The 25,881-nt window shown below is 41.4% G+C and overlaps 1 protein-coding gene across 1 annotated transcript; it reads left to right on the top strand.

Moving 5' to 3' along the window:
- Window positions 1-1,804: 1,804 nt before the first annotated feature.
- COL1A2 (collagen type I alpha 2 chain) lies at window positions 1,805-25,576 on the top strand. Its single transcript, XM_072154333.1, has 51 exons — window positions 1,805-2,010; window positions 3,011-3,015; window positions 6,046-6,081; window positions 6,953-7,045; window positions 7,138-7,191; window positions 7,306-7,350; window positions 8,404-8,457; window positions 8,550-8,603; window positions 8,707-8,760; window positions 9,156-9,209; window positions 9,926-9,979; window positions 10,476-10,520; window positions 10,698-10,751; window positions 11,935-11,979; window positions 12,219-12,272; window positions 12,381-12,479; window positions 12,568-12,612; window positions 12,777-12,875; window positions 12,969-13,022; window positions 13,143-13,250; window positions 13,874-13,927; window positions 14,017-14,115; window positions 14,205-14,258; window positions 15,037-15,135; window positions 15,221-15,274; window positions 15,402-15,455; window positions 15,549-15,602; window positions 15,697-15,750; window positions 16,325-16,369; window positions 16,470-16,568; window positions 16,832-16,939; window positions 17,030-17,083; window positions 17,954-18,007; window positions 18,106-18,159; window positions 18,249-18,302; window positions 18,394-18,501; window positions 18,679-18,732; window positions 18,823-18,876; window positions 19,751-19,912; window positions 20,106-20,213; window positions 20,799-20,906; window positions 20,990-21,043; window positions 21,132-21,239; window positions 21,653-21,706; window positions 22,242-22,349; window positions 22,454-22,507; window positions 22,595-22,702; window positions 22,847-23,090; window positions 23,353-23,537; window positions 23,628-23,870; window positions 24,927-25,576. The coding sequence occupies exons 1-51, from the start codon at window positions 1,941-1,943 to the stop codon at window positions 25,071-25,073; spliced, it is 4,065 nt and encodes a 1,354-aa protein (XP_072010434.1). The 5' UTR covers window positions 1,805-1,940; the 3' UTR covers window positions 25,074-25,576.
- The last annotated feature ends 305 nt before the right edge of the window (window positions 25,577-25,881 follow it).

Genomic DNA, 25,881 nt, shown 5'->3' on the forward strand with positions numbered 1-25,881 from the left:
ACCCAATGCCACCAGGGATCCATCCTTGGTTAAAATACCTCCCGAATTTCCCAAGCAGGACATCATTTCTTATGTATTGATCAGTAGGTGACCAGATATCTGGTTCATCCATCCTCGGTGAAGACACACACACAACCTACTGCTTTATAGGACATAATAATATTTGTAGCCATAGGTAGGTGACCAGATTAGGACCTTATTTCAGTAGTCACACACAAAATATCATCTGGGTGATCAGTTGGTGACCAAATTAGGGCCTTATTTTTAGTTAATGCCACCAAATATTTAACCCTGAAGTAGAGAAAACTGGCGGGTCCTGCTTAGATATAAACCCTTCTTATTGTTTAGGAGGTGACCAGAGATGGATCTCCATTCTTCCTGATGCCACCAGGGATCCCTACCTGAAGATAAAACCACCTACAGGCCCTAAACTAGAGATAATATCCTATGTAGTGACCAGTAGGTGACTAGATAATGACGCTCCTTCTACCTGATGCCACCGGGGATCCATTCCTGGAGAAGAGTCTACATGCAGGTCCTAAACAAGAGATAATACCCTCTACAGTGATGAGCAGGTGACTAGATACTGATCTTTTTTCTACATGATGCCAGCAGGGACTGATCCCTGGAGAAGACACAAGACCTAATTCCACCTGTAGTGATCTATAGGTGACCGGATGAGCTACCTGATGCCGCCAAGCATCCATCCCTGGAGATAAAACCACCTACAGGTCCTAAACAGAGATAATACCCTCTTGTAGTGATCACGTAGATGACTATATAAGGACTTTCTTTCTACCTGAAGAATCCAGGAATCCATCCCTGGAGATTAACCACCTACAGGTCCTAAAGAAGACATATTACCCTCTGTAGGGATCTATAGGTGACCAGATGAGCACCTTACTTCTTCTTTATGCCACCAATGATACATCCCTGGAGGACAAACACCTAAACAGAGATAATACCCTCAGTAGTGATTATTAGATGACCAGATAAGAACTTTCTTTATACCTGATGCCACCACGAATTCAAACTAGGAGAAGAGACAACCTACAGGTCCTTAATACGAGATAATACTTTCTCTATTGCCAGAGATGGACCTTCTTTCTAATTGATTCCCTTTGTAGTGATCAGTAGGTGACTAGGTGAGCACCTTCTTTCTACCTGATGCCACCAGGGATTCAACCTAGGAGAAGGGACAACCTACAGGTCCTTAACATGAGATAACACTTTCTCTAGAGACCTTCTTTCTAATTGATGCCCTTTGTAGTGATCAGTAGGTGACCAGGTGAGCACCTTCTTTATACCTGATGCCACCAGGGATTCAACCTAGGAAAAGAGACCACCTACAGGTCCTTAACATGAGATAATACTTTCTCTAGAGACCAGAGATGGACCTTCTTCCTAGTTGATGCCCTTTGTAGTGATCAGTAGGTCACCAGGTGAGCACCTTCTTTCTACCTGATGCTCTCTGTGGCCATCAGTAAGTGAGGACTTCTCAGCTGATGCCACCAGGAGACTCTCCATCTCCTGAACGGTGGAGAAGACACAACCTGCAGTTGCATGTTGAAAAAAAAAAAAAAAGAAAGAAAAATTGAAATATTTTTTGCACTGTCCACGTCCTCAAAAAGAATGGAACTAATTTAACAACAGCTTTGCCTTCGTCACCACCTCTCCTTTGTTGCCAAAAGTGGTTGGGGAAGGCAGGAGATGCAGCAGCTGAGCCTCCTCCTCATTGGTCTTCAGGCTGCTGATGACTCGGAGCTGAGGGAACCTCCTGCTGTATATATGGGGAGGACCAGGCATTATTGTCTTAGCATCAAGGCAGCAGGTTTCTGCTAAGTTTGGAGTAACGCAACCACACTGCATGCCAGCAACCCACAGGAACTAAGCAGTACCACCTTCTCACAAGGAGTCTGCATGACTGGCCAACACTAGCCATGCTCAGCTTTGTGGATTTACGGACTCTGTTGCTGCTTGCAGTGACTACCTACCTAGTAACATGTCAAAGTAAGTGCCTTCAACTTTTTTCTTCTTCTCAAGTCAGCAGCAGGGGACTGGTGCATGGCTCAGGGGTTGGATATTTGCACATTTTGAAGTTGCCTTTTTCCCCATTTTTCTGGTTCCTCTCTTAGTGGTAGGTAGTGACTAGCACTGAGCACTGCAGCAGATGTTTTATGTCTCCAGATAACCAGGCAAGGAGCCAAGAATCTGCTTAATGGGAATGACATGTTTTGTATTATGATGATGGCATATAAAAGAGAAATAAAGAGAATTCAGCTTCAGCCTGGCCTCATGTTCTTTGTGTAGGAGGGAGGGATGGAGAAGACAAAAGTTTTTGGTACTTGGCACATCTGGAAGTCAAGGGCGTTGGACTGTATTGTCTATGTCTACAGCTGTACGCCTGCGCCATCTGGCGGCCGGGAGGGGTAATACAGGGAGATGATTGAATACAGGTCCATGCACCAGGACTCAGAGCAGACATTACATCAGTGCAGAAATATTTCTGATTAATTATCCAGGGAATTAAGGATATTTGGGAACAATAATTGCACATTTTACAACATAATTGTAAGTTTTTTATGTATCATTGTTCACACTAGGCACTTGTAGATATATGACACCTGGATATCTACTGTAGGTGAGATAGATAGATAGATAGATAGATAGATAGATAGATAGATAGATAGATAGATAGATATGAGATAGATAGATATGAGATAGATAGATAGATAGATAGATAGATAGATATGAGATAGATAGATAGATAGATAGATAGATAGATAGATAGGAGATAGATATGAGATAGATATTAGATAGAAAGATAGATAGGATATATATATATATATATATATATATATATATGAGATAGATAGATATTAGATAGATAGATATGAGATAGATAGATAGATAGATAGATATGAGATAGATAGATATTAGATAGATAGATATGAGATAGATAGATAGATAGATAGATAGATAGATAGATAGATATGAGATAGATAGATAGCAGAAGTAATAATCCAATTGCTCTTTGAGCCAAGGGTCTGCTGCAACTTGCAGGTTCTACATAGCCCAAAAGCTAGTGCCAAGTGTAGCCCCAGGTAGGTGAAGAGTTAATGCACATGATCTCTGACTTTTCCCACAGCTGCCTCTAGGCATCTCCAAGTACAGACTGGTTCCCCTTAGGAATGTATAGAGAAGATAAATCAGAGAATGCCGAGGCCCTCTAGTGGTCATTTTACAATATTACACTTCAATAACTAACTGCAAGGTGTGATCTGTACAGATGTTGCACAGTTTAGTCCTAATTGCATAATGTGACACATAGAAATATAAAGGTACACAAGTGTTTTGTCCTATAATAACACACCCACCTCTGCTACATCTGTATGGAGCACCCCAACCTGCAGGGGTGTCATTTAACACCTCTAGTCCAAGTACATGGAGTATTAGATAGAATAATTATATGTAGCAGGTGGAGCTGATGCTATACACAGCACTGATCTTATATACAGCCCACATATTCATTAGTATATTGTATACAGAATGAATATAATCTGCCCTGAGAATATAAAAGAGACCCCAATAGATAAGACCCAGAAGTTTAGAGGTTAATTCTTCCTTGCTATGGAAGAGGGGATGTAGCCCCCCCCCCCCCCCCACTACCCCTCACAAAGTTCTGCCCCATCACTTACCCCCCGTATGGGTAAAATCTTCCTGCTGATGTGGAACCATCTGTGCCAAATCATCCTGACATTGTCTGCCAGGGGTTAACGTGGCAGGGCATGCTGGGCCTTGTAGTTCTACAACTTTGAGCCCACAGGATGGTAATTACTAATAGATGTTGTAGAAATATCCCAGACACTGATACAAGTTATAGCCAGGATTGGTTTCTAATTAGTAGATATTATTAATATTACTATTACTATTAATACTGTATTATTGTTATGTTATTTTCATGACTATTAAAACATATTTTTTCATTTCCTTTTAGTTTTATATTACTATATCACTTTTATCATAATTTCTCTCTCTTTATTTAACAACAGTGCTATTATTTTATTATTATATTTTATTATTTTCTTTAACACAAAATCATTATATTATTATTATTATTATTATTATTATTATTATTATTAATATTATTTGTAATATTATTATTCTACAATATTTATTATTCTTTATTTTCATATTATTATGATTTTAACTATTTTTACTATTTATTTATTATGTTTACATTTTTTATATTATTTTCATCATATTTTTGTTATTATTATTGATTATTAATTATTATTATTAATCATAACAATAACACTTAATAATGATAACAATAAAAATAATAATCATAATAATAAAAACAATAATAGTTATTATTAATTTTATATGATTATATTTTATATTATTATTAATTTCTTACAATATTTTATTCTTAATTATTACATATTTACCTATTATTTATCATAATAACTTTTTTTCATTGGAATTCATTGCTATATTATTATACCACCTACATTTTTGCTATACTACTCTTTTTATCTTCTTATTTTTACAATCACATTTGTATTTATTTGATACTTTTACTATATTCAAATAAGTTATTTAATTTTTATTACTTTTTGTTATTTTTTTTTATTTTAATCTTTTATTTTATTTTCTGCTTTTAATTCTAATTAATTCTAATTTTATTCTAATTAATTCTAAATTAATTCTAACCATAACCTTCAGCTTCCAAATATTTTCCCACATGTGAATGATATTTCTGTATAGAAACAATGATGTGGATGATACATTTTTTAATTTCATGTTTTTCTCCTTTTTCCTCCTCTCTGCTCTTCTCCTGCACAGATCAGGTCAGTACATTCTCCTTCCCATGCACTTGTCTGTTTGCTTACACGAGGGGGGGGGGGGGGGGGGCTCCGGGCCAGTACGGGGGTCCTCCATAGACATGGGGGCTAGTGTGAGCCCACCCAGATCTGATGTGTGGGTTGTGTCTACCCCTCGTCCTCTCTCATATAGGGGGCAATATGGCTCAGTCCTTATAATCTCTGATGGAGAGAATTTGGGGAATTGAGCTAAAAATCTGCAGTGGATTCACATTCTCCCATTGGATTTGACACTTTTACTATGGAGAAGCTCAGGTGTGGATACAAATTTGCAACTTTTTGGAATTTTTTTTCCCCCCCGTCTCCATCTGTTTGGCTCATTACTTTGGATCCTGTTCTTAGTTTCCATGGGAATGTGTATTAAGGAATAGTCATAAAACTAACAGAAAACATCTGGGGGCCTGGAATGTGTTTGTGGGGGTTGCAAAAGTTTCCTTTTTTTTGGGGGGTAAAATTTTCAGTGTTTTTTTTTTTTTATTACTCAGTTTTTGAATTTTTACGTTTCGTTTCTTCTTCCTAGGTACAAGGGGTAAGGAATTTGCTATCTCTTATGATAGATACTGATGTAGCAGAGCTGAGTTTGTCATTTGCTAAAATGTATGGTGATAATAGATGTTGCATGTTGCATGGGAAAGCTAAAATTTTTGGTGATGTTTTTGAATGAAATGACACATACAGCTCCACTACATGTATCTATCGGTCTGTGGTGTGACTTTTGTGGAATGTTGGTGCCGGGGGGTGACAGGTGTGGGCAGGTCGGGGCAGCGCTTAGTAATGTAATGGGGCCGGAGGCTGTTTTAGGACTTTGCTTTGATTGACATTATGGTGTATATGATATACATGATGTAGCAGAGTTGTGTTTCTATAGGCAATGACCTGATGTTATGTGCAGCTATGAAGTTCTTATAGCAGAGCTGTGTTTGTCGTTGAACTATGCATTTCCTAGATTACAATGACAAACTCAGCTCTGCTACATCATGACTATATATGTATATAGAACAGCAACTATGGCGGTGGCTTCGGTTTATGGGGCGTCTAATCTTTGATATTCAGAGGGGCATCGATACTTAACCATTTAATGCTCGGTATAACATAACATCTGGTGGCTGCTGCAGACAGTTGTGATGACTCAGCTCCATGACGTCTCTCTTATCTGCAGGGCGCAAGAGGAGATAGAGGCCCAAGAGGAGAAGAGGTGAGGAGCACAGCGCCTCAAGGGTTAATACACCTCCTACTGGCCAAAGTCCAAAATATCATTCCGAATATTTAAAAAAAAAATCAATATTTAAATTCATTTCAATCAAAAATATTTTTAATTTTTTTCAATATTTTTTAAATTATTTCTGGCCAATTTTTTTATTTAGTTTATTGACATAAACTAGTAAAGTACTAAAGAAGAGCTACAACTCCGAGCATGTTCTGAATGCTGAGAGTAGTAGTTTTTTTTTTTTAAAAAGGGAGAGTCAATAGTTACAGACCAATTATGGGTTATGGTACCAAAAGCTTGGACCTTACTCAGTGTATCGTGAGGGCATTTGCCCCCAGCAGGGGTGGTTGAGTGTAGATGACTATACTCCCTGGGGCAAATGTGGTCCAAGGACCGTATGGACTATACATGTAGCTTGGACATAACAGTGTTGACACTAGACCTCCAAGAAGAACCTCAACCAAGATCTGGTCTTCAGGGCCAAGTTGACATGGAGAAGGCATCATGCTGGGGGTACATATTCCTATTCTTTAGCCCCATATGACAAACCCAAAACCTGTGATTGACCCAATCCATAGTGTTAAAGTTTCGAGTGACCTAGGTCTACTGTTGGCCAGAAGATATCAGCCCTGACTTCCCTGGCCCATTGTGTTACAATGTCACAGCCCATGTCCCCACATAGGTGGTCCACTTGAGCTTAGGTTGTACTCCTCACTCAACAACTTTAACCCCAGCTAACACAAAAATACTAAGTACTGTAAGTAGTACTATAAGTACTAGATCTCCCTTGAGATGAGACCATCCTAGTAGTAAGTTGCCCGTGTTCATCTTGTCTTTTGTATCTGTCTTCAATTTTTAGGGACTTCCAGGAAGACCAGGAAGAGACGGCGAAGATGGACTACCAGGCTTACCCGGACCCCCAGGCCCACCCGGACCCCCAGGACTCGGCGGAGTAAGATGTCCAACTTTCAAAAAAACTTTCAAAAAGTTCTACTATTGAAAAAAACGAGATATTAATGAAAAGTTTGGTTTTCTTTCTTCTAGAATTTTGCAGCTCAGTATGACCCATCCAAGGCAGGCGGTGAAGCCGGACCTCAGGTGAGGAACCATTCACTTGTCTGGATAGAGTTTTGGATTGAACCAATATTTGACATATAAAAATGCTTCTAAAGAGTCAGTTATACTAATGGACATGTTCATTTTTTTCTGTAGGGTATCATGGGACCAAGAGGACCCCCAGGACCCCCTGGATCTCCCGTAAGTATAGAGCAATCTAAAGGACTATAATGAGTCATGGAGAACCAAGATCTGGAGTGATGTAGTGCTGGGATCTATCTAAGACACCATCGGGGGATGAAGCTCTAGAATATATTGTCTTATAGATCTGAATGAGGTTAAGGGGAACATGGAAGGGAAGATAGAAGTGTGAGATAAGGGTGGAGGAGCTATCATGGGAAGTGACGGGAAGAGATGAGGTGCCAATCATGTAGCTCTGGATGAAGGTCATAAAGCTTTAGGGTAAGGGGGCTGTAGATAAGAACAATGAAGGGTCTTACTCCCTACTGGAGTAAGGGTTAGGTAGGTTGGATAAGGGTTATGAAGCTCTGGGGAAAGGGTGATTTGGTTTTTGATAGGCTGGTGAATAAGTAGGATCACGGTGAAGTAGAATTTGGATTAGAGCCATCAATTTTTGGGGTAAAGTGTGGTAACATTTGAATTAGTGTATTAAAGCTTTGGGTTAAGGATGATGTAGATCTTGAATAAGGATCCTAAAGATCTGGGGTAAGGGTGATGTAGATATTGGATAAAGGTCATAAAGATCTGGGGTAAGGGTGATGTAGATCTTGAATAAGGGTCCTAAAGATCTGGGGTAAAGGTGATGTAGATATTGGATAAAGGTCATAAAGTTCTGGGGTAAGGGTGATGTTGTTTTTGTATAAGAGCAGTGATACCCTAGGTTAAGGGTTAAAGCAGGTTGCAGTTTTTGGATAAGGGTAGATGGGGGGTGAAGGTCTTAGAGATTGATATCTCAGGGAAGAGTCAAAAGGTCCTTGTACACATTGAATGTTTGCTCAGACCTTCTGAAATGGGCCACATGAAGTGTACGGGGAACTTTAGAAAAGAGCTGTGGAGCTCTGGAAGAAAAAAGCTCCTTGAGTTCAAGCAACAAGCTCTTAGATAAGGATGACAAAGCTCTTGTATGATGTGTCATATGACCCATATATCAGGGCGATAGGTAGTGAAGCTCTGCTGTGAATCCAAGGTACACATGGCAATATTATTCATGTCATCCGTTTGGTTTCTCCGTAGGGTTCTCAAGGTTTCCAAGGTCTTCCCGGAGAGCCCGGTGAACCCGGCCAGACTGTAAGTTCCTCCAAATACCAATTATAATTTGCACTAATCTTGAAATGATAGAAGAACATTCTCATATAGGGCAACTTTTTATGTTTTTTTAGGGTCCCGTAGGCTCAAGAGGCCCCGCTGGCTCCGCAGGCAAACCAGGTGAAGATGTAAGTACTGAGGAGGACGCTATAAGACTCCAAATGCACATATTAACTGATTACAAAAATGTTGAATTGTTGACCAAAAAAACCCTTTCCTTTACATTTTTAGGGTCACCCCGGCAAATCTGGAAGACCTGGTGAGAGAGGCCCAGTCGGTCCTCAGGTAAGAACGTCACATCATGTTCTCCTGGATTCAGGACTTCCTCCTGCTCTAGATAAGATATAAGGAAACTTCAACCAAAGTTTAAATTGTAGACATAGAAAGTCGAAGGGGCCCTTTACGCTCCGACAATTTCCTTACCCTTAAAGTTGGGTTTGGTGAAACAATAACAGAAATCGATGATCTACACATAGAGTGAGGTCTCCTACCTCCATCTCATGAGACAATATGATGGTTATCATGAACCATGATGATGGTGGCCTCTTAATTCGGAACCCTACTTGATGCCTTTGTCGAAAGACTTTTTGGTCAAAAACTTGTAGACCATAAAAACTTCTGTAAAGTATTCAGACTTTTATCTTACCCCACTAATGTTCTCATTATTCATTGTCTTGTAGGGTGCTCGTGGCTTCCCTGGAACTCCTGGTCTCCCCGGATTCAAAGGCATTAGAGTAAGTATCGAAAATACAGGTCTACATGGCCTATCTCAGTGTCTGGTTGTCTACTAAGTCTACTTTGTAGCAGGTGACTGCACCCATAAAGCCTCCTCTCATCTTGCCGCCGTTGGTGCTACCTGAGGCAAGAGGCTCAACTGGCCTCATGGCTGTTGCACACCTGCCGACCTGAAAAACATTGTTTTGGTGGCCTTTCCCCTTAGTGGACAAGGAGACAATGGGGACATTTTTGAAAACTCCCTTGAAAAAAAATTTCAATTTCAAGCAAACACTGCTCAGCTTTCATTCCACATAGAGAATTTGAAAAATGAAAGCTGTTCGTTGATTGGTTGACACGTTTTAATCAATACCCCCATTATGTTTAAGTGTTAGCGAGCCCCGATTTGCCAATTTTCTTTCCCCTTTTCGCCATGACTGACTATCCCAAGAGAGGGACCAGAAACATCTGCCCAACTTATCGGTTCTATAGACTGAAAACTGTGAAAATTTAAGTGGAATTATCTGTCCTAGATCTTATGTTCTGGTTTTGGGTTGGGCTTGAAGGAGCTTTAGATGTTACATGGAAATTGTCCCGATTGTGGTGAATGAGGCCTCTGGGGCTGCGACTGTTGCCCCTATTGCCACTTTTGGACTACTTGATACATAATCTGCTTATGGGTGAAAGTTTTTGGTTTGACAACAAAAAATTAATTGACCTTTTTGTTTTCTTACAGGGACACATTGGTACCGATGGACAGAAAGGAGCAACTGGCGCCCCTGGTGTCAAGGTATCTATACTCCCACACCCATGGACAGTTGGATTTACACTTAATCTCCACCTAAAATTTCAGATGTAATTGGAGGAATATAATAACGTAAATGAATTATTAGAAAAGAAATATTACAAGAGAAAGCACATTCTGAAAAAGGGGTGGGGCTGTGACTACCTCTATGCTAAAAATGTTTAAAAAAAGGAGTAAAATCACCCAAGATTTAAGCCATTCAATTTAAAGGCTTTCTAATTGATTTATGTGGGTGATGTGGACATTGTGTGAGGTTCTCTATAAGTCATTTTTTCTTATAGGGATTTTAGCATTCGAAAAACATGGTTTTCTTTCGAAAAATAGCGCCACCCTAGTCTACAGGTTGTTTGCGGCATTGCAGCTCAGCTCTATTGACTTCAGTGGAGCAGATCTGCAGTACCAGACACCACCAGGTGTGGTGCTGTCAATCCAAATATTATATTGCTTTTTATTCATTTTATATATGTTGTTCCTCCTATAGGGTGAGAATGGCGCTAATGGTGAAAACGGATCTCCAGGTCAGGCTGTAAGTATTCAGTCAGCTTTTACTCTTTATGAAAGTTACTAGGAGTTACTATGATTTTAGTTATTTTAATATTTATTATTCCATTTGATGGTTAGTTTTTAAGTGTTGATCATTTTTCTACATTTTTCGGAGGACACGTGAGATGTGATGTAACGTCGTGTCTGTGTTGTGTTGCAGGGCGCTCGTGGTCTCCCTGGTGAAAGAGGTCGCATTGGATCCTCAGGCCCCGCTGTAAGTTACCAATTACCAAATTTATACTAATTAAAGGGATATTCGCCCTTTGTATAGAGACGACTATTAGCAATTTATCACGGTCATTGGGGGGCCTACAGTTGCCACCTTAGAAAATCAAAAATGCCGGTGACAGTAGAGGATGGGACCCAAAAAGAACAGCGACAATAAGGAAGGGGCTCAAAAATAACAGCGACAATAAGGAAGGGGCTCAAAAATAACAGAGACAATAGGGAAGGGGCTCAAAAATAAGAGACAATAGGGAAGGGGATCAAAAATAACAGAGACAATAGGGAAGGGGCTCAAAAATAACAGAGACAATAAGGAAGGGGCTCAAAAATAACAGAGACAATAAGGAAGGGGCTCAAAAATAACAGAGACAATAAGGAAGGGGCTCAAAAATAACAGCGACAATAAGGAAGGGGCTCAAAAATAACAGAGACAATAAGGAAGGGGCTCAAAAATAACAGAGACAATAAGGAAGGGGCTCAAAAATAACAGAGACAATAAGGAAGGGGCTCAAAAATAACAGAGACAATAAGGAAGGGGCTCAAAAATAACAGCGACAATAAGGAAGGGGCTCAAAAATAACAGCGACAATAGGGAAGGGGCTCAAAAATAACAGAGACAATAAGGAAGGGGCTCAAAAATAACAGCGACAATAGGGAAGGGGCTCAAAAATAACAGCGACAATAGGGAAGGGGCTCAAAAATAACAGAGACAATAAGGAAGGGGCTCAAAAATAACAGCGACAATAGGGAAGGGGCTCAAAAATAACAGAGACAATAGGGAAGGGGCTCAAAAATAACAGAGACAATAGGGAAGGGGCTCAAAAATAACAGAGACAATAAGGAAGGGGCTCAAAAATAACAGAGACAATAAGGAAGGGGCTCAAAAATAACAGCGACAATAAGGAAGGGGCTCAAAAATAACAGCGACAATAGGGAAGGGGCTCAAAAATAACAGAGACAATAGGGTGGGACTAAGATATAACAACAACAGTAGGGGGGCTCAAAAATTACAGTGCCAATAGGTGATGGTGCTAAAAAAATAACAATAGGTAGGTAGGTACATTTACACAAAAACATTAGGTCATTTTTTAATAAAAATTTAAAAAAAATTGGGATTGGGAATATAGTATGTTGCTTCCCTAAAAGTTTAACCTACCTCTCTTTTTCAACAGGGTGCCCGCGGAAGTGATGGTAGTGCCGGCCCAGTCGGACCTGCTGTAAGTATGGCAGGATGTCAATTAGTTGGATCCAGGTCATATCATTTGCGATGTTTGACTAGTATATAAAAATATACAGTTAGTGTATAGAGAATTGTCTAAAAAAATGTTAAAAAAACTTTAGATAATATGGGGGTCATTACCCAACTGTCGTTAGATGAGGTGGGAGACAATGGAAGGGGCAGGTGGGGTTTTTTTTGTAGTTTTGTTCCTGATTTTGAACTCTTCCTCTGTTTTAGGGCCCAATTGGCTCAGCTGGCTCTCCTGGTCTCCCTGGTGCTCCCGGTGCTAAGGTAAGTCGGTCAATTTGAGTGAATTCTTAAGTCATATAATATATGGCTGAAAATTTTAAAAATTTTTGTGTACATTTGTGCTGCATCATAGTGGTCTTTTTTTAACAGGGTGAAATCGGATCTTCAGGAAACACTGGCCCAATCGGTGCTGCTGGAGGAAGAGGCGAGCCCGGACCTCCTGGTGCTGTCGGCCCCGGTGGTCCCCATGTAAGTTTTATCTAAATTTTACTAATCAACCATTTCATTTATAAACATGCTCCATATTTTTAACAGGTTACTTTGATTTTTGTTTTAGGGCAACCCTGGTAACAATGGCGTCAACGGAGCCAAGGGGGCAGCTGTAAGTATAAATTTGGATTTTCAAAGGGGTATCTCGAATGTGCCAATTTCCGTAAGGCTCAACCACTAGTGGATATATGGCAGCTTAGGGTGGAGGGGTTGTTGAATCACAATATATTTGCATAATTATATCTCAAATTAACATGTTTTTTAAATTTAATTCAGGGCCTTCCTGGTGTAGCTGGTGCTCCTGGTCTGCCCGGAGGTCGTGGTATTCCTGGACCTCAAGGACCTGCTGGACCTTCTGGACCCAGAGGTCTTTCTGTAAGTTGCAACATTTAGGACTAAACTATAAGCAAATAACCAGATTCTATTCATTCTGTATCCGTTATACTCATGATATTTCTTGCTTCACAGGGAGAACCCGGTGTAGCTGGTGCTAAGGGAGATACCGGCGGCAAAGGTGAACCCGTAAGTATGGCCGATCTAGGCGCCACCATCAAAATAACAGTGCAAAATCAGAGTAACTTATCAATAAGCCATGACTCCATCCACAACTCGCTCTTCATACATCAATGTCTTGTAATATAGGGTATTTCTGGAAACGCTGGTCCTGCTGGTCCTCCTGGAGAAGAAGGAAAGAGAGGACCCAACGGAGAGGCTGGATCTTCTGGTCCTTCTGGAAATGCTGGAATTAGAGTAAGTATTTTAGGTTTTGATTATAATTCAATATTTCCAAAATTTTGGAGATCTAGAGGGACAATTGCATTGCTCATGGTAGAGTAGCTATACATTGAGAGGAGATGGGGGGGGGGGGAGTACCAATACTCTCCTAGTGGCAAATGTTGGGAGAAAATATGATTGGACATGTTGGTTTTTACATGCCTTATCAAACTGGCCCACTATAGCATAAGAAGATCCAAGCTCAACACCATAGAAGGTCCCAGATGTCCAACAGAAGATAACCCTATGTGAAGGTTTTTGGGGCCTACACGAGGCTGACGAGGGTGGAACCTCAGGATATTTTTTCCTTGTCCAAAAAGTGTGCTCTATATGTTGTTCCAATGGAAGCTAGGGCAGGAGAAGAGATTTGGAGGGACTTATACCACTCTCTAAATGAGAACTCCATGCTTTCATGGATATCGAGGTGTCGGGAAGAACAGCTGCCAGCAAAATGACACTACAACTGATGGCTATGTAGAGTGTGTGGACAGTAGAGAGTATGGGCAGTTAAGTCACTTGTAGCCTGCTTCTATGCACTCTAGTATTGCTTTTTGATTACAATGTTATACAGTTTCTAACTTGAGTCTTGAATATTCTAGGGTGTTCCTGGAACCCGTGGTCTGCCCGGTCCCGATGGTAGAGCTGGAGGCATTGTAAGTAAATTTCTTACCATTTTTTTATTCGTTTACCTAATATTTTGACATACTACAAATATAATATTCAATTCATACCTTATTTTTAGGGACCAGCTGGTAGCCGTGGTAGCTCTGGCCCACCTGGAGCAAGAGGTCCCAATGGAGATGCTGGACGCCCTGGAGAGCCCGGTCTTCTTGGAGCAAGAGTACGATCATCTCTAATGACTCTTTCAAAAATTGTTCTAGGTCTCTATTACTGTTAGAAATGTATTGATCACACTTCTTGTTGTTTTAGGGTCTTCCTGGATTCTCTGGAAGCCCTGGTCCCGCTGGCAAAGAAGGTCCCGCTGTGAGTTTATAAAAACCTTTTCATTTGGGTAGAACTGGATGGACTAGAGAGCTAAGATTATAGTGGAGAATGTGAAGGTTATATTGGAGGAATAGAACCTAGGACCAGTTTAGTCCTTAACGTAGTTATGTATATTAGACTAATGAAGGTGGGAATGGACAACAGTCTAATATGTATAAATCGTGTAGCCAATATTATGGAGGAGAAAAGGATCCAGATTGTTGGAGTTTAGAATACCCTTTGGCAATTTCCCATTTAAGACACATGACCATTTGCCCAAAATCATCAGAATTCATCAGGAATAATGGCCTGGTGGAAGATCATCCCACCATCATCCCACCATCATCCCACCATCAACCCACCATCATCCCACCATCATCCCACCATCATCCCACCATCAACCCACCATCATCCCACCATCATCCCACCATCATCCCACCATCATCCCACCATCAACCCACCATCAACCCACCATCATCCCACCATCATCCCACCAATTCTGTCAGGACCAGACAATTGTCTTATCTATAAGGAATACTCCTGACTTCGGGAACCGGAATAGGGACTTGGATGTCACCAATTCTCTGGTAGATAAGAAGGATTCCATTTGGTTTTTTGCAAGGAAGCTTGAGCATAAACCATTTAGGGTACTTACAGAACAAGGGTAATAGGGTAACCATAGATAAGGTTCAGGTAGGACATCGTATCTTTAGAAAGTCAGTAGATTTCACTTAATCTATACTCCACCTTGAGCTTACTTTCTTCTCTTATCTTCAAGGGTCCCCAAGGTACTGAGGGTCGTTCCGGCCCTGCTGGTCCATCTGGACCCAGAGGTGAACCTGGTAGCATTGGATTCCCTGGACCCAAAGGTCCAAATGTGAGTATTCTCTTGAAAACCTAAACTTTTTAAAATAATGTTCAGAAATTGTGAATGTGGTCTAACTATACCATTTGTCTTCTAGGGTGAAGCCGGTAAGAACGGAGAGAAAGGAAGCCAAGGCCCAGCTGGAAACAGAGTAAGTGCAATGTCCGTAGTGATTGCAAATGGGGTCTAGACATGCCGTAATGGAGGAACCAACCTCAAATCAAGTTTTGGGGGTTTTGCCTAAATTTTATTGTCTAACTTCCAATGTCTTTTTATAGGGAGCCCCTGGTCCTGATGGAAACAATGGTGCCCAAGGTCCCATCGGTCTTGGTGTAAGTTTGATCTTCTTATACTTTAATGGAATCTTATACAAAATATAAAGTGATCTGAAATTATTAAGATCATGTTTTTTTTTTCACGGATAGGGTGCTACAGGAGACAAAGGTGAACAAGGTCCAGCCGGCGCAGCCGGTTTCCAGGTAAGAATTTTTTTTAGAATTTTCTATCTGTATAGAGTATAAAGAAGCCGTCGTAGAACTTTTCAAATGGTGATTAACAATTCTGTTTCAATAGGGTCTTCCCGGTCCCGGTGGTCCTCCAGGAGAAGTTGGCAAACCCGGTGAAAGAGTAAGTAACTGATTAATGTAGAGACTTTCAGGACATATTATTTCTAATGAAGGTCATAATCTCAGAGAGGTCATACATTTCAGAGGGACTTGGCCACCAAGCTGATTTTGACCCAGTTATAGTTGGTCTGGAACGTCAGCGCAGTCATATTGTCCTTTGAGGGGATAAACTGAGTTGCCTGGTAGTCATTTACTATTCTGTTCCTAATGGGAACACATGCACGCTCTGCCTAGTTGAGCATGTTTATGGGGAGACAATTCATCTACATCTTCATCTGTTTTTGGCATGTCATAGCAAACTGAAAATTCCATGTAGACGTTGTCTTGGTTAAACTTCTACTCGGGATTCCAATGATAACCATTGAGCCACCACATTGCCCACCAAGTGACCTCCTAATAACAACATCTTGTATGGTGGGTCTCAAACCCCACTTAGTTGTCCCAAGATTGCACGGTTGTGATGCTGTCCACATAGATCCCTCTTTTAAGGACTGACTCTTCAGGATCCATCTCAATAAGAGTTGACCTCAATTGTCTTCTCCATGCTGACTTCTATTTCTTCATGTCTTATCTAGGGTGCTCCTGGTGACTTTGGTCCTGCTGGTGTTGCTGGCACAAGAGTAAGTATAAACTGATCTGGTTTCTCTGAATGGCTTATATATTTATAGACTCCCCCAAAATTGCCATATGTATCCCGCTAATTCTGATTTTGCATTTTAGGGTGAGCGTGGTGCCCCTGGTGAGAGTGGAGCTGCTGGTCCTCTTGGAGCTCTCGGACCCCGTGGACCTACTGGTGCCCCTGGAACTGATGGAAACAAAGTAATTTAGCATTTTTTTATTTATAAAGGGGAAGATAGATGCAACTTTTCAACTTTTGGGGGGCCCATCATCAAAGATGATGAGTTAATTATGATGGAACCCAATCACCTTATAATAATCCCGAAATAAGTATTGGGGATCAAAACAGTTAAAGAGGAATCCAAGTGGATCAATAAATTAATTGGTTCTAGTCTTTTATTATGGACGATACGTTCCCCATTAAGAATATATATAGTAACAGAATGTGACTCCTTTGCCATTAGGGAGAACCTGGTGCTGCTGGTCTGAATGGAGCTCTTGGACCCCAAGGTCCTGCTGGAATCCCAGGAGAGAGAGGTACAGCTGGAACCCCAGGACCCAAGGGAGAAAAGGTAACTTTTTACGATACCCAAGATTGTAGAGAACACAATCATGAAACCATGACAATGACTAACTTCCTAATCTGTCTTCCTAATCCATAGGGTGACAATGGCAATGTTGGAGATTATGGCAGCCCTGGAAGAGATGGTGCTCGTGTGAGTATACTATATATCTACTAATTCTACCTATTTTATCATGTTCTTCTAAATTATAGTAGAAAAGTAGAGATGAGCACTTGGGGTCATAATCAAAAACTCCCCTCAATTGTTCTGAAAATGTGTATGACTATGAGGCCAACCACTAAATTCTTGATTAAGTTAAGACTACTAGGACCCTTTAGTGCAGGGTCGGGGACGATGAACAGTTGGGGGTAGCTAAAGACATCAACAGAGAGGTCAGTACAAGGTTAAGAAATGTCCTGATGAACCTTTCATAGACTGGGAAATTTCTGTCCCACATCAAATGGTTATCAGGTCAAACTGGCCGTGGCGATGGTCTATGGAGAGGTAGATGATGGCTTCCAAGAGTCATCATGATGAACCTTCCATGGAAGTTGGACCTCCAGCTGAAGGGTTACCATTGAACCTTTCCGATTCAGGAGGTCTGACTTTCTAGGTCAATGGAAGTTTGAGCTATGTGTGGGGCATAGGCCATCAATGTAAGATTAGTGTGAGGGGAAGCGACACCTGGCCACCACCAAATCAGTTTTTGTTGTTGCCGAAAGTTGCTACAAGGGCTCCAAGTAATCAAAGCTGTGGCTGAAATCACAGCTTCTGACCACAACAGAAACATTTAACTATCTGCTGTTGGTTCCGTGTCCAGGTATTTACATTGGGCCAAATATTTGATCATTGCCAGGGCTGTGCGTTTGTCCACCACTAATCAACCATGGATGGCCCATCTTCAGGCTAGATCATCACCAGTAGCTTCTGAGCCCATTCAATTGGACTTTTCCATACTTCCCTTTTGCATTTATGCTCCACATCATAATCCGATATTTCTGACTTGTTCTTCTTGATATCTAGGGTCCCGCTGGTGCTGCTGGTGCCCCCGGTCCAGCTGGAGCTCCTGGTGACAGGGTAAGGATGTGATAGGAATATAATACCAATAGATCCAATATATTATTAAACTTAAATCCATATTTGTTTTAATCCTAATATTTTGTTACATCTTTAAGGGTGAATCTGGTCCCTCTGGTCCTTCCGGTCCTGCTGGTCCTCGTGGTACTCCTGTAAGTGAACTCTATTCTTATATCAAGTAATATTCTATATAAGTTAAGAAACAAGAAAACTTATAATTTCCTTCTTTTACACCCTATAGGGTGAGCGTGGTGAAGCTGGTCCCGCTGGTGCTACTGGTTTTGCTGGACCCCCTGTAAGTAGTTGGTCTCAATATTATCCATTGGTCTCGTTGTAGTAATTGTTATAGCCCTGGATTAATACGATGCTCTGTTCTCTCTATGTAGGGTGCTGCTGGACATGCTGGAGCTAAGGGAGAGAGAGGCCCCAAGGGACCCAAAGGAGAACTTGGTTCAGGTGGTCCCCTTGGACCTGCCGGTTCTTCTGGTCCTGCTGTAAGTAATAGGCTTTTGGGTAATATAATAATGAGATGTAGACCAGATGAGTTGCACTATTCATAGTGACCAAAAATTTTCAAGCTAAAATATAAAAAAGTTTTAGATACTCTCCAAAAATTTGCTCTACTGAGGCCAAAAAAATCAAAAGAGTAACATCTTTTGTCTTCTGCTTAGGGTCCCAATGGAGCTGCTGGATCCCCTGGTGCTCGTGGTGATGCTGGTCCTTCTGTAAGTCAATAGTGTTAAGGCCGATATATAAGGACCTTACCCCGGACCTTACGGTAAAGCGTTAACAACTTGCGCATGTTTTCTCCATAGGGTATGACCGGATTCCCCGGCCCTGCTGGAAGAGTTGGTACTCCTGGACCCCCTGTAAGTGTGACTACTGGATAAATTATATGTTTTTTTAAAAAAATACTTTGACTAGTTTCATTGTAATTTCATTGGAGAAGATTCCACCACCAGTTGGTTTCGTAAACGATGAACATTGAGTACTAGAACCTAGGGACCCTAGGGGGCAGATTTAGCTTAGTTGGATGTGTGTTTTTTGGTTGTACTTGTGCTATTTTTGTACCAGTACTTGTACTAGTGACTATTTAAGCGCATTTTATTGCAACACTTTCAAGCAATGCGTCGGAGATCGCCCGATTGCGCAGAATTTGTCTTTGTATTTTTGCCACTTCCAGATGTTTTTTTTCTCCCTTATTTAACAATGTTTTGTGCCTAGAACGGTACAAATAATTGAGCATAAAACACTCCAGTCGTGACCATGCGTAGGGAATACAATAGTAGGAGTGTTCTTTACATTTCCCCCAAAAAATTCTAAAAAAAACCCTGCATTTGACAATGATCTGAGACTATAAAGACAAATAAGGTGCAAAAAAAACTCACAGGAGATGCAAAAGGAGAACAGGAAGATAATTGACCCCCAAGGTGTCAAATCAAAAAATTATAAAAAATTAGAGATAGTACAGCCTTTAGCTGCGCCAAATGACCAAAATACCTGATTCTGAATGATGGGTCAGGCATAGTTATAATTAGTCTAGTCTAACTTTACACCTCATATGAGTTCTTATAATTAAGTCCAAGAAATATGCCTGAATTTACGATGCAATACTTTTTGATAAGCCCCGCCCTTTCCCAATGAAGCCACACCCATTAAAAAATTAATAATTGTACAATATGTCAACTGATGAACAAGGAACGGTACTATATCTACAAATTGTATCTCTAATTTTCTATTTAGGGTATTGGTGGCCCAACCGGCCCAACTGGTTTCCCTGGCAAAGATGGTCCAAGAGGTCCACGTGGTGACAGCGGCCCAGTAGGTCGCCCTGGTGAGCAAGGTCATGGTGGCCCACAAGGTCTGGCTGGAGACAAAGGTCCTTCTGGAGAGGCTGGATCCCCTGTAAGTAACAATTCTGCTTCTATTAAGTACAAAAAATTTACAAAAATCAGCTAAAAAATACAAATACACCAGACGACCAAGATATAAAAACTTGGTTCTAATGTAGGTAGATGTATAAGAATAGTGTCGATGTTGATGATATAGGTCTTGATGATAAAGTATTCACAATCTTTTGCCTTCTCTCGGTCCACAGGGTGCACCTGGTACTGCAGGTCCCTCTGGTGTTCTTGGTGCTCGTGGTATTGTTGGTCTTCCCGGTACAAGAGGAGAGCGTGGTCTTCCTGGCGGAGCTGGTAACAATGTAAGTATTGTAATAGCTAAGACAAAGTAGCCATATTCAATGGCAGAAGTCTGTCCTCAACATGGTCCCTACCCTATATATTTGGGATGGTACAGAACCAAGGGCGTAACCAGGAGAAGTGGTCCACATGGCAAACTTCTGAATGGGGCCCCCATTCCCCTTACCCATGTCATAAGGATTTTACATATAGAACAGTGCTGCTTCACAGAGGCTGGGCCCCCTGACACTATGGACCCCGTAGTGACTGCTATGGCTGCTACCACTGTAGTTACGCCTTTGTGCAGAACCTTGATATTCAAAGCTAGAAAGTGGTGGACGTAATAACCAAAAATCACCATTGAGTGCACTTGTTTCCTTCGTGGACATGTACTATCTGATAAGAAGAGCTTGGAAAGCTGCACCATAAAATTTTGATTGAATTTGAAGAATTGGTCAGGAGACCAAGCTGAGGTTCTGGTGAGAAATAAGGTCACATTCAGGTTCCTAAGTTTGGGCATTTAGTGCAGAGGTTGGAATCAGTAGATGTCGATAAACGGGCAAAAACAAAAATCCTAAAAATATACCATTCTTGATTTCCCCATATAGGGTGAGCCTGGCCCTGCTGGTCTTGCTGGCTCTGCAGGTCCTCGTGGTCCTCCTGGTTCTGCTGGATCTCCCGGTCCCGTTGGCCATGCTGGTGAAGCCGGTCGTGATGTAAGTATAGATAATCTTCAATTTTATCAGATGACAACTTGTATGAACCGACCTTCAACCCAATGCCTCTTCTTCTAATCTAGGGTCACCCTGGTAATGATGGACCTCCAGGTCGCGATGGTCTTGCCGGCCCTAAGGTAAGTGCACCTTGTCTTTTCGCTTATAGGTTGGAGAACATAATTTTTTGTAGTAGAGAAAATAACATGAAAACTTTGTTCTTTTTAGGGAGAACGTGGTTATCCTGGTAACACTGGCCCCGCTGGTCTTGCTGGAGCTCCTGGTCCTATGGGTTCTACTGGTCCCGCTGGAAAATCTGGAAACCGTGGAGAGACTGTAAGTTGAAATTTAATGAATTTCACACTTTTGGGTTAAGATGCCTTCCCTGGAGGGGACTGTATATATAAAGTAGAGCCGAATAATCTAAAATAATCTCAAAAATGGAATAGATAACACATAGATTGGGCCTGTACTATAACTCAGATCTGTAATTTGGTCCCGTGCATGAGACCCAAAACTCACTTCTAGAGAAAAATCCTAAATAGAAACATTTTACCATATTATGGTGTACAGCTCATGTTCAGAACTGTGTGTCTCCATGGTAACAGACTACAAACAAGGCCTGTGTAGTCTGATGAAAAAATTATACCCCCTTCTATCTGTCCTGGATTTCTAATGAATATACATTTAGGTTTTGTGAGTGTTTTAATGTGATTTCTTCCTGATCCTAATATTTTTCTCTATTTTAGGGTCCCTCCGGTCCTTCTGGTTCCGTTGGTCCTGCTGGTGCAAGAGGCCCTGCTGTAAGTATAATTTTCCAGAATAGGACTAAACACATAGTATATTGGGTACAGTATGACGACATATTGCCTCCAAAAACCACCATGGACAAAAAGTCCATTTTTAAACACCCCATTAGGGCAACCAGTGATAATAGTTGGAAGACCTACATTCAGGACCCTAATCTTTTAGCTATGTATTAGTATTTTTCTCTGGAGGACTCAACATGTCCATGCATCCCATGGGGAGTCCATTGACTTTAACAGAAACCATGTAATACTTGATTTCCCCTCTGGGGGTGCTGCAGAGATATTGAAATTTTGCTATCAGGTTTTCCAGCTGATGTTAGGTGATGCTGAGGGTCCTAACATCTAGACAGACACTGACTACTACACCGACTACTTTATTGCAGGGGACCATTCTTCAAAAATTGTATTGTCCAATCTATCGCTCCATCTTTATAATGTCAATTCATATCACACACACAGGAAATTAAGACTATGCATAATCTTACTGTTGTCCTATTCAGGTTGACTCATATCAATTTGTATTTCCTAGGGACCCCAAGGTCCTCGTGGTGACAAGGGTGAAGCTGGTGAGAGAGGAGGCAGAGGTCTTGATGGTCGTAAAGGACACAATGGTCTCCAAGGTCTTCCCGGTCCCGCTGTAAGTGAAAACATCTGCACACATCTGTCACAAACTATTATATACATTAGAAATTATGTACTTGTAGTCATTATATGTGATGTATTTCACCCTTTGCCATTTAGGGTACTCCCGGAGAGACTGGTCCCGCTGGTGCTCTTGGTCCCGTTGGTCCCCGTGTAAGTAAATTAAAAAGAAAAAAATAAAGATAACAAACATTTTTTGTTTTAAAATTTGCATAATATAAATATTTCTCTTATATATAGGGTCCATCTGGTCCATCCGGTCCCCCAGGCAAAGAAGGTCGTTCTGGACACCCTGGAACTATTGGCCCAGTTGGTCCCCGTGGTCCACCTGGTTTCTCTGGTCCCGCTGTAAGTAAAAACTGCTAAAAGTTTCCTTCTTTTTCTTTAAAGATACAAAAAGTTGTGTGAAGAACACTTAGATCTGTTGTTAACATCTTCGTATGGACAACCGTATGTACCTCTGTACCTCATAATAAGTTTTGTTGTCCATAGGGTCCTCCTGGTCCCCCTGGTCCTCCTGGCCACGCTGGTCCTTCTGGTGGTGGATATGAGCTTGAAGGTGGTGAATTCTACAGAGCTGATCAGCCCGCTCGCAGACCCAAGGATTACGAAGTTGATGCTACTCTGAAATCTCTGAACAACCAGATCGAAACCATCCTGACCCCAGAAGGCTCAAGAAAGAACCCAGCCCGTACCTGCCGTGACTTAAGACTCAGCCACCCAGACTGGACTAGCGGTACGTAGCAAGATAAGAACATTTTGTAAGATGGATCTTCCATTTAGAATTTTTCAGAGCTTCTTGGACCTGCTTACACAAATAGTCCACTTATATACGGTAGTCACAGGGTTGTCCAATGCATTGACACACAGTGGTCTTCAACTTGGAATTCGAGTTGGAAGCCAAGAAAAGGAAGCCCAAGCTCTACTTTCATAATGGAAACAATCAGATGGTGCCATCCACAAATGAATAATATATCTGATATTTTACGATCTGACAGGATTCTACTGGATTGACCCCAACCAAGGATGCTCTTCTGATGCCATTAGAGTATTCTGTGACTTCTCTTCTGGTGAGACCTGCATCCACGCCAACCCAGATAGCATTGAGAGAAAGAACTGGTACATTAGCAACAAGGAGAAGAAGCACGTCTGGTTCGGTGAAACCATCAACGGTGGAACACAGGTGAGTCCAAGTTCTAGGGTCCTTGTTATAATGGATAGCCTATGATCTGGTCATTGTGGGGGCCTGACCTCATTTTTTTAACCTCACCAGTTTGAATACAACGAAGAAGGTGTCACTTCCAAGGATATGGCCACCCAATTTGCCTTCATGCGTCTGCTGGCTAACCATGCTTATCAGAACATCACCTACCACTGCAAGAACAGCATTGCCTACATGGATGGAGGAAACGGCAACCTGAAGAAGGCCATCATGCTGCAAGGATCCAATGAAGTCGAACTGAGAGCAGAGGGCAACAGCAGATTCACTTTCAGCGTTCTCGAAGACGGCTGCACGGTAAGTCCAGGGTGACTTTTCTTCTGGCCAGTAATGGGTAGCTGGAAGGATCAAGGCTGTAGTGTGATATACAGTATACAGGGAAGAACAACATGCAGGAAGATGTCTACCACCCATACGCCTCTCTTTATGTGTTAGACCAAACTCTACCCATTGTTCACCCATCAGTGGGGTTCTTTTCTAGGCAAAGGCAATCCATATACAATGGCTTCGGCCACACATGTGCCCTTGTTGTGGCTTGCATATCTTCTACTGATATTACGAACACCAATTCTGCTTCCCTCGTGGGCTTTGTAGAGAGATGACCTCACTTGTATGGTCACCAGGGTTATAACTTGAAAGGGTGCAGGGGCTAGGGTTGTACCCAGCGCCTAAGGGTCCCCAATAAAATTGAGTGGGATTGCTTTATAAGTTTGGGCCCGAGATTCAAGTGCGTCCCGGACATATTGTAGTAGGGGGTTCAATTTGCCGGATTGGCTACATGGCTGTCCAGGTCACGCGGGACACACCCAAAACCCTGGATCCAAACTCAAAAGGCCTCTTCCTCACTCAAAGGGACTTATACCATAAGTAATGTACTGGAGGAAAAATAAGCTTCATCATAGTGACCTGAAGTTTGGAAGGCCACTCATCCAACTCATGACCTCAGTTACACAGGAAATAGACTTTGCACCAGTAGGATGGAGTCAAGGGTCTCATTATAACCCCCATAAATGTGGTTGGTTGACTACAATTGGTATTACAAGATATTAACTCAACTTCTACACTATCCCTCTCCTGGAGTGAGATTTCAAAAATTATCGGGGCCTTCTTCAGTTCATGGCCACCATATAAGCCAAAAAGTTGCAAAAACTTACAGTATATTGCAACATTTTGACATAAGAATTCCAGGCGAAGGTGCACGGACTTCTTCAATGGTGTGAATATTCATCTAGAAAGAAAGGTGTCCTGGCATCTCTTGGCAGTGGTTGCCAGCAGGATCTACTGAAATTTTTTAAAATTTGTCTAAAATCCACAATAATGATGTGAAAATTAACTGTTTACTTTCTATTGCAGCAACACACAGGAGAATGGGGCAAGACAGTCATCGAATACAGAACTAACAAACCATCTCGCTTACCCATCCTGGACATTGCACCTTTGGACATTGGTGGTGGTGACCAAGAGTTTGGCTTGGAAATAGGCCCAGTCTGTTTCAAATAAATGAACAATTTTTGAAATGAACTAACTTAAGACACATCCTCTCTTTGCCCCCAAATTTTTTTTTTTACATAACGAAAGCTGACAACTTCCAATTCTGTGTCGTTTACAAACATCCAAAATCTGGGCAAGAGAAGGAATTTTTTTTTTATAAAAAAAAAGGAGCATCGTGCAATTCAATCGAGTACCCATAAGAGGAGAACCGAAGTCTTTCACTATCGTTAACATCAGTTTGTGGGGGAAAAACAAAATGTCAGCTTTTGTAATAGAGAAAAAAAGCAAAAAATTCTTAATAAAAAACGTGAAAGCTTGCATCTTTGTGGCCTTTGAATATCTACCATGGAGGAAGTTTAAAACCGCGGCTTCCATGGGGTTTAGCTACCTCGTGACCTGTGTTCGCGGCTCCAGCGGGTATCCAAGAAGTGGTGCTAAGGAGAGGAAGGTGCTAAATATGGTCTCGAACCAATGGAACGGTGCTAATAAAATATACCATCCAGTTTCTTGTACTTGGTTGTACTGTGTTTTTTGGGGGTATACCGTAACTCTCCTTGAAAGCCAGGAGAAGGCGTGGAATATTTGCCCAATCGGGTCAATCACGTTCAATTTCTTTCTTCAACAAATTGTCATCTCCGTTGACCTTTTGAAGGTCCCATTGTCTCGTGTTCTTGTTTTGTATTTGTGGAATGTTTTATACAGTGTGAAAAATAAAGCATGTCCAATGTCCGTCACAAAATAACATTGGTGGTTCTAAGTTTGGCTCATAGTATATGACTCGAGACAAGATATGGATGATGGTGGTCCAGGTGGGAGC

The sequence above is a fragment of the Engystomops pustulosus genome, chromosome 5, assembly GCF_040894005.1.
Source record: "Engystomops pustulosus chromosome 5, aEngPut4.maternal, whole genome shotgun sequence".
NCBI lineage: Eukaryota > Metazoa > Chordata > Amphibia > Anura > Leptodactylidae > Engystomops > Engystomops pustulosus.